General features: G+C 40.1%; 1 protein-coding gene across 5 annotated transcripts in view; it reads right to left on the bottom strand.

Moving 5' to 3' along the window:
- The window catches only part of TOX3 (TOX high mobility group box family member 3), a 489,533-nt gene that overhangs the window by 415,371 nt on the left and 61,209 nt on the right, over positions 1-12,953 (bottom strand). For all 5 annotated transcript variants that reach the window (XR_013923633.1, XR_013923634.1, XM_080364727.1 and 2 more), the window contains exons 4-6: positions 4,056-4,325; positions 2,469-2,696; positions 1,096-1,176 (exon numbers count right to left, since the gene is read on the bottom strand). Coding sequence is in view for 3 of the 5 variants with exons in the window: in XM_080364727.1 (XP_080220853.1) it covers positions 1,096-1,176; positions 2,469-2,696; positions 4,056-4,325 (579 nt within the window). In the remaining 2 variants the exon portion in view is untranslated. The remainder of the gene's footprint in view (positions 1-1,095; positions 1,177-2,468; positions 2,697-4,055; positions 4,326-12,953) is intronic.

Genomic DNA, 12,953 nt, shown 5'->3' on the forward strand with positions numbered 1-12,953 from the left:
TTCTGATGTTTTTGAAAAGGAAACTTGGAATTCTAAACACCTTTGAGGGAATGGAATTTGTCAGTTCTAGCTGTCATTGAACATAGCACTGATACTAAAGGCTTTGAGAATATTATCTAAGTCCTACAGACAAGAGAAAACATGCAGCTTCTCCATAGAAGAAGAAATCTTCCAGCTTCCAAGAATGCATGTGTGTAATTTTGGCTGTTGTATTTTTAATCATTAATTAAAATACAAAAATATCTGTGTGATTTACTAATGCTCTGCAGTTGTACATAAAAACAAATACTCTCAGGAGTTAGATAACATCACCTTCTTCTGTTGCTTTCTTGAGATCAAAGATATTTTTGTAATGGATCTTTATGAAATGTTATTAGAGAAATAACTACCTCAATTAATTTTTACCCATATCTTAGATGCCTATAAGCTTATTTCCATCTGTAGTATTCAAATGCAACAGGTCTACAACCAGTGTAGCACTGCCAGTTAAGAAGGTAAATTCTCAAATAAGACAGCAGAGCTTTGTTTTCTTCACAAGTTTTATTTTAACTCGAGGTCTGTTAAAATACTCATGTGGCTCACTGCCAGCTAGTCCATTTGTAAGTACTCTCCAAATTCAGAGCCACCACGTGGGGGTTTTTCCCCCTCACCTGCAAGAAATGCTTAAGCTTTGTCAGACAATAACTGCTCTCCAGCTCCACGCAAAGCAAGTCTGTCTTTCGAGAAGAAGCATTTGAAGAAAAACAAAACTCTGTGAATAGCTTGCAAATGTTAATGGCAAAAGGGCAGTACATCCTGCATGACTAAATTTCACTTTTGTAGCTAAGTGTGTTATTTTGCCTCCATAGATACAGGAAGATGCACGTTTACCAAGTTATCGTTTGGTAATCATAACTGTACTATTAGAGAGATGAAATTTTCTTTGCAGAGACTAAGCAGGGTTGTTCAAGCAGCAGCACATCTTCTACAGCCATATCACAGAAATCCTAGGATTCTACTTTTATTTTGAGTAACACCTCCCCCCGAAATTTAAACAATGTAAACACCATTGCCGAAAGTGAACTTGCATTACACTGAAGGCATTATTAGGCTTACCTTAGAAACAAGGCTTGCTCTATAGGCAGCAAGTGCCTTTAGGTATTCTTTTTTGGCAGCTTCAGTTTTTCTTTTATACACCTATTAAAAAAGACCATAATTTCACCAGCTTCAATTATTAAGACCTTTTTGCCAGAATGTTGTCAAAATCACTTGCAAAGAAATAAAAAACACAGACCAAGAAACCTGAAAACACACTACTCTTAGATGTGCTTTTTCTTCCGTGAAAGATCTAAATATTCTTGCAGGTGGTTACAGACTTTCAGGTCTACTTGCTGGACTTGCACCACAATTTGTGTTGATTTATCGTGAATAAGAAACTTGCTAGAGCAGACTACCTATGCATTCTTTACCTCTCCAGGAAAATATATTTTAATGACTGTAAGTAACAGGGGTATTAGAACACTAAGTATTTCAGATGCTGAAAAGGTATCTGCAGCAGCATAAATAGCAAAAAGTGCTTATGCAATATTGCTTTTTAAAGAAATATTAGAACTATGCATTAAAAAAAAATATCTTTATACCTTTAGAAAAAGTGCTTCCTAGAGCTTGGACAATTCACTTTCCCCAAAGACAGTATGAAAGAACCCCATGGAGTTAAACAAGAACAGCTAGGCAGAAATGTATTAATCAGCATTTTTCATCATCAGTAAATTTAAAGTTCACCTTTAAAACATGTCCACCACCGTCTATTAGATCAGATTAAATGTTTCCAAATCTGTTTCATGAACAACTAAGCAGCTTACTGGGAGCTGCGCTGCGTATCAACAGGCAAACAGCCTCAAAGGATATTTTTTTTTATTTCTTTTCCCCCTTCAATCCATGTGTTGGAGTTACATGTGTATAGAAAGAAGAATAACCCTCAAGGAAGAACAAAACTCATCACTCTGTACCCAGTTTGAGTTGGAGATAACATTTCACACACAACATTGTAATGAGGCACAGAGGATTGGCTTCAAAGGTTGGAAATCAACACGCTTTGTAACAAATTCATAAGGCAGATCAAAGGAAAATGGTAAACGTGCCGTACCTTCCCCTTTTCTCTTCTAACTTCTGATTAATAGGAAACAAGAGCTTTGAAATAGGAATCATCAAAAGATGGTCTTAACAGGACTCTAGGACAGTATCACCTGTGCTTTTTTACAAACTGCCCTTTAAAATTTAAAGACAAACACAGCCATTTAGCTACCTACTGGCTCCTATAACAAAATGATTTTTTAGATGCCGGGTCTTCAGCAAGCTTAAAAATCAGTGGAGCTCTATCGAGCCTACACCAGAAAGTGTCATGGTCCACTCAGAGCAGAGGCAGGAGGAATTTTTTACAAGGATTACGATGTCACCTCTTGTGAGACAACCCGCGATCAATTTTTTACCTGTTTCTGTTCTTCTCCTAAACTGTCCCACATAGATGCCACTATTTTTGAAACATCTCCGAACGTAGCATTTGGGTTCTGCCCTTTAATCGCAGCTTGTGTATCCCTGAAGAAAAGGGCGTACGCTGACACTGGCTTTTGTGGCTCATTGGGATCTTTCTTTTTCTTCTTCTTTGGAGTCTTGGGCTTCTTGCCAGAATCTGGGGCGGCTCTTTTTTCTCCAGTAGCCTAAGAAACAGTAATAACAAGAACAGTCAATATAAGCATGAAAAAAAGTCAGATTAATTCCAAAAAGTTATTGACAGTCTGGGTTAATAATATATGGATAAAGCTACTGGGTAGGCAATATTCTGGAGAGTCCTGTTGTGCAAGCCTTTCTCCTACCTGCTAGTACTTAGTCTCAGCCTAATCTCGTCGGATCTACCAGAACTAAATGCATGAATAGGTACTACTCATTGTAACCGTGGCTCGGAGAGTCAAATCCTATGAGCCTGACCTGAAAAAGTACACCCCAATGCCAATTTGTATTTTAAAAAATTAAGATTTAATCTATAGCATATTTTGAATAGGCAATCTATGTTTTTCCATTAAGATGTAATTTCAGCAGTGTTGACTCAAAAGACAAGAGCTCGGAGGCATTTCCTGATTCCCAGATATGATGGTCAACTTCGACATGGGTCAGGGGGTTAACAAGCCCACCTTTCAGGCAAAAAGCATTACCAGCTCTGCAGCTTCTATCCACCCGCAGCAAGCGCCCACCGTGCCCACCGCCCCACTCCGCCGCTCCCAGGGCAGGGCCGGGTGCCCGCGGCTGGAGGCTCTGTGGTGCCAGGCACCAGCCCTGCCCCATGCCCCACTCCTGCCTCTGGGATGGGGAACCCCCAGAGCAGCACGCCAGGACCGCAGGTGACTTGTCACCATGTGTGCCATGTGTCCTGCACCTTCTTTCATTGAGCTACGCACAGGTCACTGCAACAAGGGGGTAAAGTGGCTCTAAATGCACCCCTATGATAGTCATCATACTTTGATATTTTGAGGCTCCTGTACCCTGATCTTTCCATATGCACAATTTCCATTACCTTAATGAGAAAACCTTTCATGGAACGGTCTAAATTAGGCCCCTTAAATATACTGCTATAATAATATTCGTGCTTTGTTGATAAAATTTTCCTTTTATAACAGATTTATTGAAAGCAAAATGTAAATTAACTAAGTTTTCATTCAGAAGAAAGCTTATTTTATTTCTCTCTAAATGCATCTATGTTTTATATGACTCCAGAGAATACCCAAATGACAAAACTGTCCAAAGTTGTCAAGTAAAGAGATTCACCGTATCTATAAAATCTGAAATGAATTATGAGTGTACTAGACCAAATATATATGTGTATTCTTAAGTTTATTAGTATAGAGGTATTATGGAAACTTCTTCAGTAAAGCAGCTACACAGCAAATGAATCACTTTCCACTATACTGTAACATTTGTATTTTATATGACCCCACGGCAGCTGAGATGCTACCACCACACTTCTGAAAACATCGCACATAGACATGTAAAGCTTACTCACTGCAGCACATGGAATGACTTACTCTATTCGATTCATCTGCATCTTCTTCATTTATAGAGCTGGATGGGGAAGGAGTGGCTGATTTACTTGCAGGAGGGGAGGGAGAAGTGTGTGGCAAATTAGTGCCTCCTAAATTTAGCCCCAGCTGCGCACTTAGCTGAGACTGGTTAATGGTGGTTAGCTGAGAGGGAGGCAGCATTCCCGAATGAGCAGCGTCAGTCATATGGACAATAGATCTCATAATCAGAGAGTGATCCTGGCGATACTGGGCAACTTGTGTGTGAGGCTGATCCTAAAAGAGATGGAAACATTATTTAGTCATTAGCAGTTGCCATACAACATTAGCACATCAAGTTATTTGCACCGGCTTACAGAACTGACACCATCAACTTGCAGTTTGTTTCATTTCTTTTTAATGAATTAAATGCATTTTTAATAAATTAAATGCAGCAACAGTTACTGTACTTGCCCCAGACTTCACTTCTTCGGTGGGGAAGGTTTGTGGAATAAAAAAATAGCATTTCCCCATTTTTAAACATTTGTCCTCTTGATGTGGTGTGAAATACCCACATAAACAACAGGGAAACAGCCTGCCTGATGGTACAGGGAAAACACTGCAACTGAGAAGACACAAGCTGCTGTCAAATGCCAGAAGTAAACAACACCGGGGCAGGGGGTGGGGTGGGGATATATATATATAGAGAGAAAAATCTTGCTTATTTTCTGACGTTCAATTATTCTTAGCTGTTACTACTAACAGTAGTAGGTATAAACCAATCCTGTCCGAAAGGGATTTTAAAGTTGTTTTAAACAAAGAACACTGCCCTGCCAGGTCTTGCATGCAGCCACTGCAGCACACTGGAGAACCGCTCAAGTAATCCCGATCACTCCTAAAAATCCTTGTTTGCAAGTATCACACAAAGCTACATATTTAATCCAACAATCAAATACGGGTGGGCGCAGTAAGCTATGTACCAATCACCAGCTTCATTTTTCTTGTACCTCACGTCTCAGAAACTCAAGTGCTTGCATGGTTTGTTTCTACTCTTTCTCGAGGGCACAAACTATGTCATCTTCTACCTCTGCACACCACTTACTGTGTTTGTAAATAAAAAGAAGCCAGACCCTGAAGGTAAAGTCAACTGAAATCCGCCTACGAACAACTCAGTTTTCTTATTTTTAACCACACATGGATCAATACACAAAGAAGGAACATTTAAACAGAAAACAAGCTTTGTAAAACAGTAAGTGAAGAGAATAAATAGCTCACAAATTGATTCAGCAACCTGATTAATCTACAGCCATTGTTTGAACAGACAGAAACATGAGAAATAAATTAGATTTTGAAAACTCTTTCATTATTAATAACCTACATTGCAATTAGTAGCAGGTGCAATGATCCTTAATGAAATGACAGAACAAAACAGCGATTCTGGGAGCCCAGCATACAGTCCACTGGACTTCCACAAAGGAGTCCGACCTTCCCAGTGCTCTCTTATTAAGTGTGGATAAGCCCAAACGCGTTTTCAAAAATCTGTGTCACCATGGAGGTAAGTTTAGCCCAAGTGACTTTCCTCTTACTTTGTACCACTCTTCCCTCAACAGAGGCAGTGGGTCTGTGCTCCTGGAAGCCTTTTCTTGGACGGGACAAGTGCAGCCATACAAAGCAGCTATACGTGTGTTAGAGGAGACGCACAGCCTGCCTCATCCATCTCACATACAAGTGCTGCAGCACACTGCTTCCCTATAGCAATAAATCATATTGATTCTGATTTGGGCACTCGCGTGTCTTTCTGCCGAAGCCTGTACAGAAAAAAAGAAATCCTTCTTAGCATAAAAGTACATGTAGCATGGCACCTGGATGCAATACAGATGAAGTAAACCCCACAAGCTCGTGATCTAGATCCTATACACTAAGTCTCACCCTTATTTTTCCCGTGCATTCCAAGCCGTTGCCAGCTTGGCTCATGATCCATACTGCACCACGCTGCTTTTCCTACTTCTTAAATTCTTCTAATGTTTTCCAATAAAGGAGTGTAGTTCCTTAGAGTAGAAGGCATGTGCCAAAAGTGGTGCACTTGATATAGAAAGATCAAAACATCAGACTTACCGGCTGAAATACCCATTTGCTTCAGGGCACCTTTCTGTGAAAATTTACTACTGTTAACTACAGGGTCATTTTGATTGTGACTTGTATTGGCAGCGGCATCTGGAAGTCATTCAAAGTCTTTTGTAAAAGGATATCAATTTCTGCATATTACTCCATTCATTTTAGTTTATAGACATTACTTTACTGCACGAAGAAATACTCTGCTGGTAAAGCAAAGGTGCAGATCATCAGAATGACCTTCTCTCAGAAATTAACTTTCTTTGTTATTTTGCAGACAGTACTTTCTTGGAAGTGTTCTACACCTAAAAGGCTAGCTTTTGTTCTCTCTTTATGGTCACACAATACAGGCCTTTCTGGCCTTTACACCAGGCCACAAAATGTGATGACATGGGTTACAAACCATTTACGCCAAGTCTTGTCATTTCAGTTGCATCTATGATTTTATGGAGACTAAATTCTCTTGACTTGCACTGACCCAGAATCTAATTTTATACACAAGCCCATGAATTCTTAACTGTCCCTTTTTCTGACACTATCTGATGCTTGTGTGTTTTATGTCCACTTATTTAATTCCAGTTTTTCTTTTCTGTATATTTTCTTAATTTTATAAGCTCTTTTTTTCATCTTAAAAACTTCAGTAAAAGCTAGATGTGAAAACAACAATATTTGGTAACTGGCTATCTAGTGCCTAACAGTTAAGACATATTATATAAAGAAAAATACTTTGTATCATTTCCTATCTCTTATACTTTACATCATATGCACATATGACAACAACAAACAATGTACTTTCTGGACTTTGAATTTAAGTTATATGGCTAATCAACACTTTAAAAAAAATCACACAGAAAGGAATGGGAATTTCATTTTTTTACTTTGTGGTACAGTGTTGTGGGCCTCAACAACCTACGGTACCTACAGAAGAGCTTTCAGACAAGGAAGTATAAATAATTTTTTATATTTGTACAGTGGTTTGGCAAGTAGCAAGACGCTAGAGGAGCTAGTCAATAGCAACATTAAAGTCCACAGCATTTGTATATAGCTCCTGAGCAAACAAAGTCTTCTAAGGAAGAATCTAAAATCAAAATTTCCTTCAATTCTCTTAACTCTTATTTTTCCTCTTATACTACAAAGACCAAGAGTGAACCAAAAGGAGCAGTAGCATGTCATTATGCACAAATTTTTTATCAAATAAATGTTTAACAACGAAAATTATCTTATATCAGAAGCATGCATGGAAATACAAGTGCACTAAAACATCCACATGACATCCTAATTACATTACTACATGAAAATTGAAAAGCTCATGTATCCAAAATAATCCACTGAGAATACTATGAAAATTTTAGAGAATATCACAAGCTTTTTTACATAGACTTAACCACAAGTAAGTGTGATACAGGAGTATTATAAGCGTTCAGCATTTTCATAACATTATGCAAAAATGACAGATTAGTTCTGACAAAAATTCATGAACTTCTCAAGCAGACAGAATCAACTTTTGATTGAGCCTGATCTGCTTTACAGTCTTGGATTGAAGCTAGGCAAAACTTGGTGGTTTTAACACGTCAGGCAAAATTCAACCACTGGTTTACACAGCATGACAATCAAACAAGGACATAACGTGTGAAACTGAAAACCAAAAAAGAGAAATAACTTGTGTGATTCCTCTGCAGACTGAAATGACTTTATCTCAGATCTCTCTACTGTTATCCTAAGTCAAGGCTACAAAAAACCCTAAGCTATGGACACAGTTACCGAGGGGAATGCCAGCCACCTCTCTGGTCTCTTCAATTATACACATCGATTTAAAAAAAAGCAAAACCTGGTCCAAAATGTTTCCTCCTTCTCTAAACAACATTAGGGTGACTGTACCTAAGCACGTTGGCTTTCTTCCACCACCCTCTTGCACAGCTCCAATAGCACACATTACGAAGACATTCTACATTTGATGCATAGAAGGCCACCTCAAAGGAACCATAAGGATATCTGTCCATCACACTATCCTACTCTCAACTATTCTAATCTATTTAGATAGTCATGCTGAAGAAATCATGTTTAGTCATATTGCCAAAGGATACATCCCTCATGGCATATGCCAAATATATAACTTGTTTTACTGTGATTTGTAAAAGTGTAACTTCTCAAAAATTGATAAAATATCCATTCCTCAAAAGCCACTGGAGAGCAAACAACAGAGCAATGAGACTTAAACAAAAAAGGAATGTGTGAACTCCCACGTTTTAATTTATATTGTATTATCAAAGGTGTTTTCAACAATGACTGTACCTGAGCCAGCGAAAGGAAAACATACCATTGAGTACTAAGGGAAAAATTAAGGTAGTAAAAGATAGTTCGTTCTTCTGTTATCAACTCATTAAGCATCCAGTAGTTAATACAGCTAATAATACAGCCAGTATTTGACAGATAAATGTATCCAGCTATTACATCGAGAGATGCCCTAATTTCCACTTACTCTGTACTTTGAGGATCATTTACATACAGTAGTTTTATCCTGGATTTCTACCCTGATACAATTTTCATGTCTAGCAACATTCAACATGATATTTAAAAATGTAACTGGGAAATTACCCTTTAGAACATTCTGAGTAATACTGAAGTCTTGATTAAAATCAATGTCTACAGCCTTCAATCACTTACACAGGCAACACCTCTAGTAAGACTCTTTGTAGCCATGTCAGGACTGAGCCCGTGGAAGCGCCTACAGGAGGACGTAGGGCTGGACTCTGACCCCATACCACAGCAGCTACTTTAAGGGAAGTGAGAAAGCTGCCAACAAAAATAACTACGCAGAACCCAACGTTTATGGTTATGCTCACTGTGCCCCGGCTTCAGAAGTTAACTTCAAACATTATATATTCCATTGCCTTAGGAATTCGTCACTGTCAATGCACCATGAGCTGATGTAATATTTTAAAGGATATAAATGCACTGCAACGCAAAGAGTGAAATCCTCAGTTGTTCCTGTCTGTAAATTACTCCCTTTACTTTTGGGCAAGTCAGCATATCTCTAGAAGAAATCCTCAATACTCTTTTTCTCCACAAGTATAGATAAAAGAATCCATTAATCTAAATTTTTACAAGATTGGAATTCACTGCCAATCAAAACAAATCAAACCAACAGGATGCTTTTCTCTGTCAGAGATTAAATCCTTACTTAACAGAGCACAAAACAGTTGCACTTGGTGCTGCCACCACTGAAGAAGTGTCCTTCCTCTCCCCTCCACAGATAGTGCCATCACTAATAGATCTGTCAAACCACAGTTACCAGAAGATCCACTACAAGCAGCAGCTCCTTTTCTCTGGCAATGAGAAAACTCCCATGTTTTGCTTTGCGTCTCTGTAGAAAAGCAAACCTTACCTAATTTAATTCCCAAATAAAGGCTACAACAAACAGTACATGTCAGTTCAGGAAAAAAAAAATATGTCTGCAGCTAGATCTTAAAGATCAGTTGGAGACAGGAGGCTTACCCACGTTCTGCTGCCTGAGGAACATGAAGAATATGCAATTTCTTGGTTTGTGTGCTTCCCTACCCCGTCCCACTACATCAGAAATTACTCTTTTCTAATCAGAAAGAAAAAAAGATTAATCAGAATTTACTGTTATATGCTCTAATAGAGAGCAGCCACAGAAGGGACATGAAGAGGGGAGAAAAAACAACAAAAACCTGACCGAAAACTCAACCAGAAACAACAAACGTGAGGGCCCACTGATTTAGACCTCAAAACCGACCAGTCATCTCCTCCTGTTCTGGTGACCTCAGATGTCTCCAGAAATTAACCTCCTGCTATGTGACAGAACTTTCCTATACAGCTGCAACCTCTGAGTTAGTTTAACATGTTTTATTGGAATCTTTCTGATTTACAGTCCCCTGCTTTTCTTTGGGGTCTGACCCACAACCACGCTGGCTGTGCCACCTGGCATGGACAGTGTCCCTCAGCCTCCCCCGCTGGCACCGCTCCCTCAGAGCAGGCAGCCTGGCCTCATCCAGGCCGATAAGGGTCCTGTGAGAGCACCGAGTCACCAGTTAAAGCCATTTCTTCTAGGGAATCACATTCGGGGATTAGGCACAGCACCACCTCAGATACGTGATTCCAAGCAAGATGGTGCCAAGGAACAGCGGCCAACCAACACGGGCACCTGCCAGGCCAGGCCTAGGCTCCTCCGCAACGCTGCTCTGTGGCCTTTGGTGGTACTATTTGTTCATGCCCAGCTGTCTCTAACAAAACGTCTCACTACATGGTGAAGAAATGCTGAAAGTGCACAGCCAGGCCAAAATCACACAACTAATAAACCAAGGGACAAAGACTTTTCTCTGGAACACTTATAATTCTTCCCCAAGAGGCCACACAATCCTAGCACAGAGTGTTTGCTCTTCGGGAACTTTGTTCTTACTCATTTACCTTCCTGTGACCCAGCAGGTTCCTCACAGAGTCCCCAGCATGGGTGGAAGGGGCAATCCTACTTGGGTGCCTCGGTTGCTGTTGAGTCCTTCTGCTCCTGCAGATGACCAGCACCATGGGCTTCAGATGACCCTCCACCCATCCACAGCAGCTGGTACTGATGCTTTAGCGTCACCTAATTCACAGCTTCTTTATAGTATAATTTTTACACCATTTCATAGAGGCATTTAAAAACAGATTCTCCACTCTCTTCTCCCCAAACATCTACCATACTTTAAAGCATATTGAATCACACTCCTTTTGGACAAGGTACCCAACAGCATGATCACAATACATGTGTGACTCAGATCACAGATCTCGGCTCTGATCTGATGAGTCTGTTGGCATGGGGAGCTTCTCTCCAAATTAGCAGTACAAGCTTAGGTCTGCTGTATGCAAACAGTGACGGCACACTGCAAACAAACCCTGGAGAGTTAAAATGAAGTCCCAGAATGTCAGATAAATGCTGTTAGCAGTTTTGTTACAACCTCTGCAACTTCAGGTGTTTCAGCTACCAAATCAAAGGCAGACTTCAAAGGTCCCGATTATGCAGTAAGCAACGCGGGGAGAGGCTGCAAGGAAGCATGACAACTAACAAACATTATCAAAGGTAACAGAAATTGTGCAAGGAATTGGGGCGGACAGACTTGGGGGTTACATGGCATTTGTTTGTTTAAAAATTGTTACAAGTGTTGGTAAGTATGTTTGGGGGGTGGTGGTGTATATTTTTTCTTTGGGTTTGGGGGACTTTGGGGTTTCTTTGTTGCTGTTTTTTAAAGCAAATCAGAAAAGTAGGTCTCACTGTCTCGCTATCTTTTGTATTACCAGAGCCAGTAGTTTGGGGTTTTTTTATCCACCTACGTGACAACACAAAATAATTTAAAACTCTGTAGAGACTGAGCATTTCTTCATAGCTTGAGAACTTGAAGTGGAAGCTGCGTAATAGTAAGCCATCCATGAGGACACATAGGTGGTGACAGCAGAGAATGGCAGGAATTTCAAAGGAAATTTTCCAGTGACCCAAGGACAAGGGTGCCTGGACCCAACAAAGCCCTTGGGCTGGTACAACATCTCCAGACCAGCTGCTGCACCTGCCTCATTTGGCTGGCTTCAGAAAGCAGCACCCGATTCTAGAGTTTAAACTCAGGAGGCAGAATAGCTTAAACCCATGGCCCAGGCTTTAAGGTGAGCTGGTGTCCACAGTCATACACGTCCGCATTCCTTCTGAGCTCTGTTCTGAGGGATATCGGAGATTCAGCTTCTGCTCCAATTGCTGACAGCATTCCCCGTGGGGTATATAATTTTCCACATATTCATATGGCACCTCAATGTATTTTCTGGAGCTGATAGATCTTGATTTAGGCACTATTAATATAAAATAGTCACAGTTTTATAAAAAAACAACCTACTTGCAGAATTTTTTAATTAAATGTTTTTTTTTTTAGTACCAGCAGTACCTGCTATTCAGATAGGTGTCTTTGGCAACTGCTGCCACTTCGTTTCCTACTGACACGTCCTTTCTTGTGGTTACTATAAGTTGCCTGGTTTTGAGGAGAACACCAGAACACATTTCCTTTTCCAACCATAATGACTCATTAACAGATGGCCCATTATGCCTGTATTGATGAGGAAGGAAGGAAGAGCATGTCCCTCAGAGAAGCGACTATATTATCCACACCAAGTATAACAGTGTCACTGAGGACATGAAAACCTATTAAAACCCTATTATTTAGTGCATCATCAGGCTAGCACCATCTTCACACAGTGTTAAAGTCATAGCATGGAGCTTCTGTGCAGTAGCCACTGCTGTCTGTTGCCTCCAGGATTTACAGCACATCACCCACCTTCCCCCGATGCCCCGTGAGCTGTGCACAGACACTCTCTGAAAGGTAACTAAAAAATGCGCAACCATGACATGAGACGTAAAATAATATTTAACTATACACCCATAAAAAAAAAAAAAAATGATGACTGTAAAGACTTAAAAGTTAATCAGCAAAGCAGAGAGCACAGACCTGTGGGCAGGAACCAGCGTCAGCGCTGCGCTGGCAGTGGCGCCGCAGCTGCAAAATCCCAACTGAGTCCTAAACGTCTAATTTTATAAAGCGTCCGCCACCACTTGAAAGGTTCTGTATAGAGCCAAATGTCACGGATCTGAGCCACCAGAGCATCGTTCCGTTTGGTATGACTTAATTTTGAGATTAATTTTTCTTGGTACCACAAATTATTAAAAATAGTGGTGCTAACAGCCACCATTCCTGCTGGGAAAGTCCAACACAGGCCAGACTGCCACTGTTGATTTAAACCTTGAATTTAGTAATCTGCTGAAGTAATCAAAGAAAAATC

The sequence above is a fragment of the Falco punctatus genome (assembly GCF_963210335.1).
Source record: "Falco punctatus genome assembly, chromosome: 14".
Taxonomy (NCBI): domain Eukaryota; kingdom Metazoa; phylum Chordata; class Aves; order Falconiformes; family Falconidae; genus Falco; species Falco punctatus.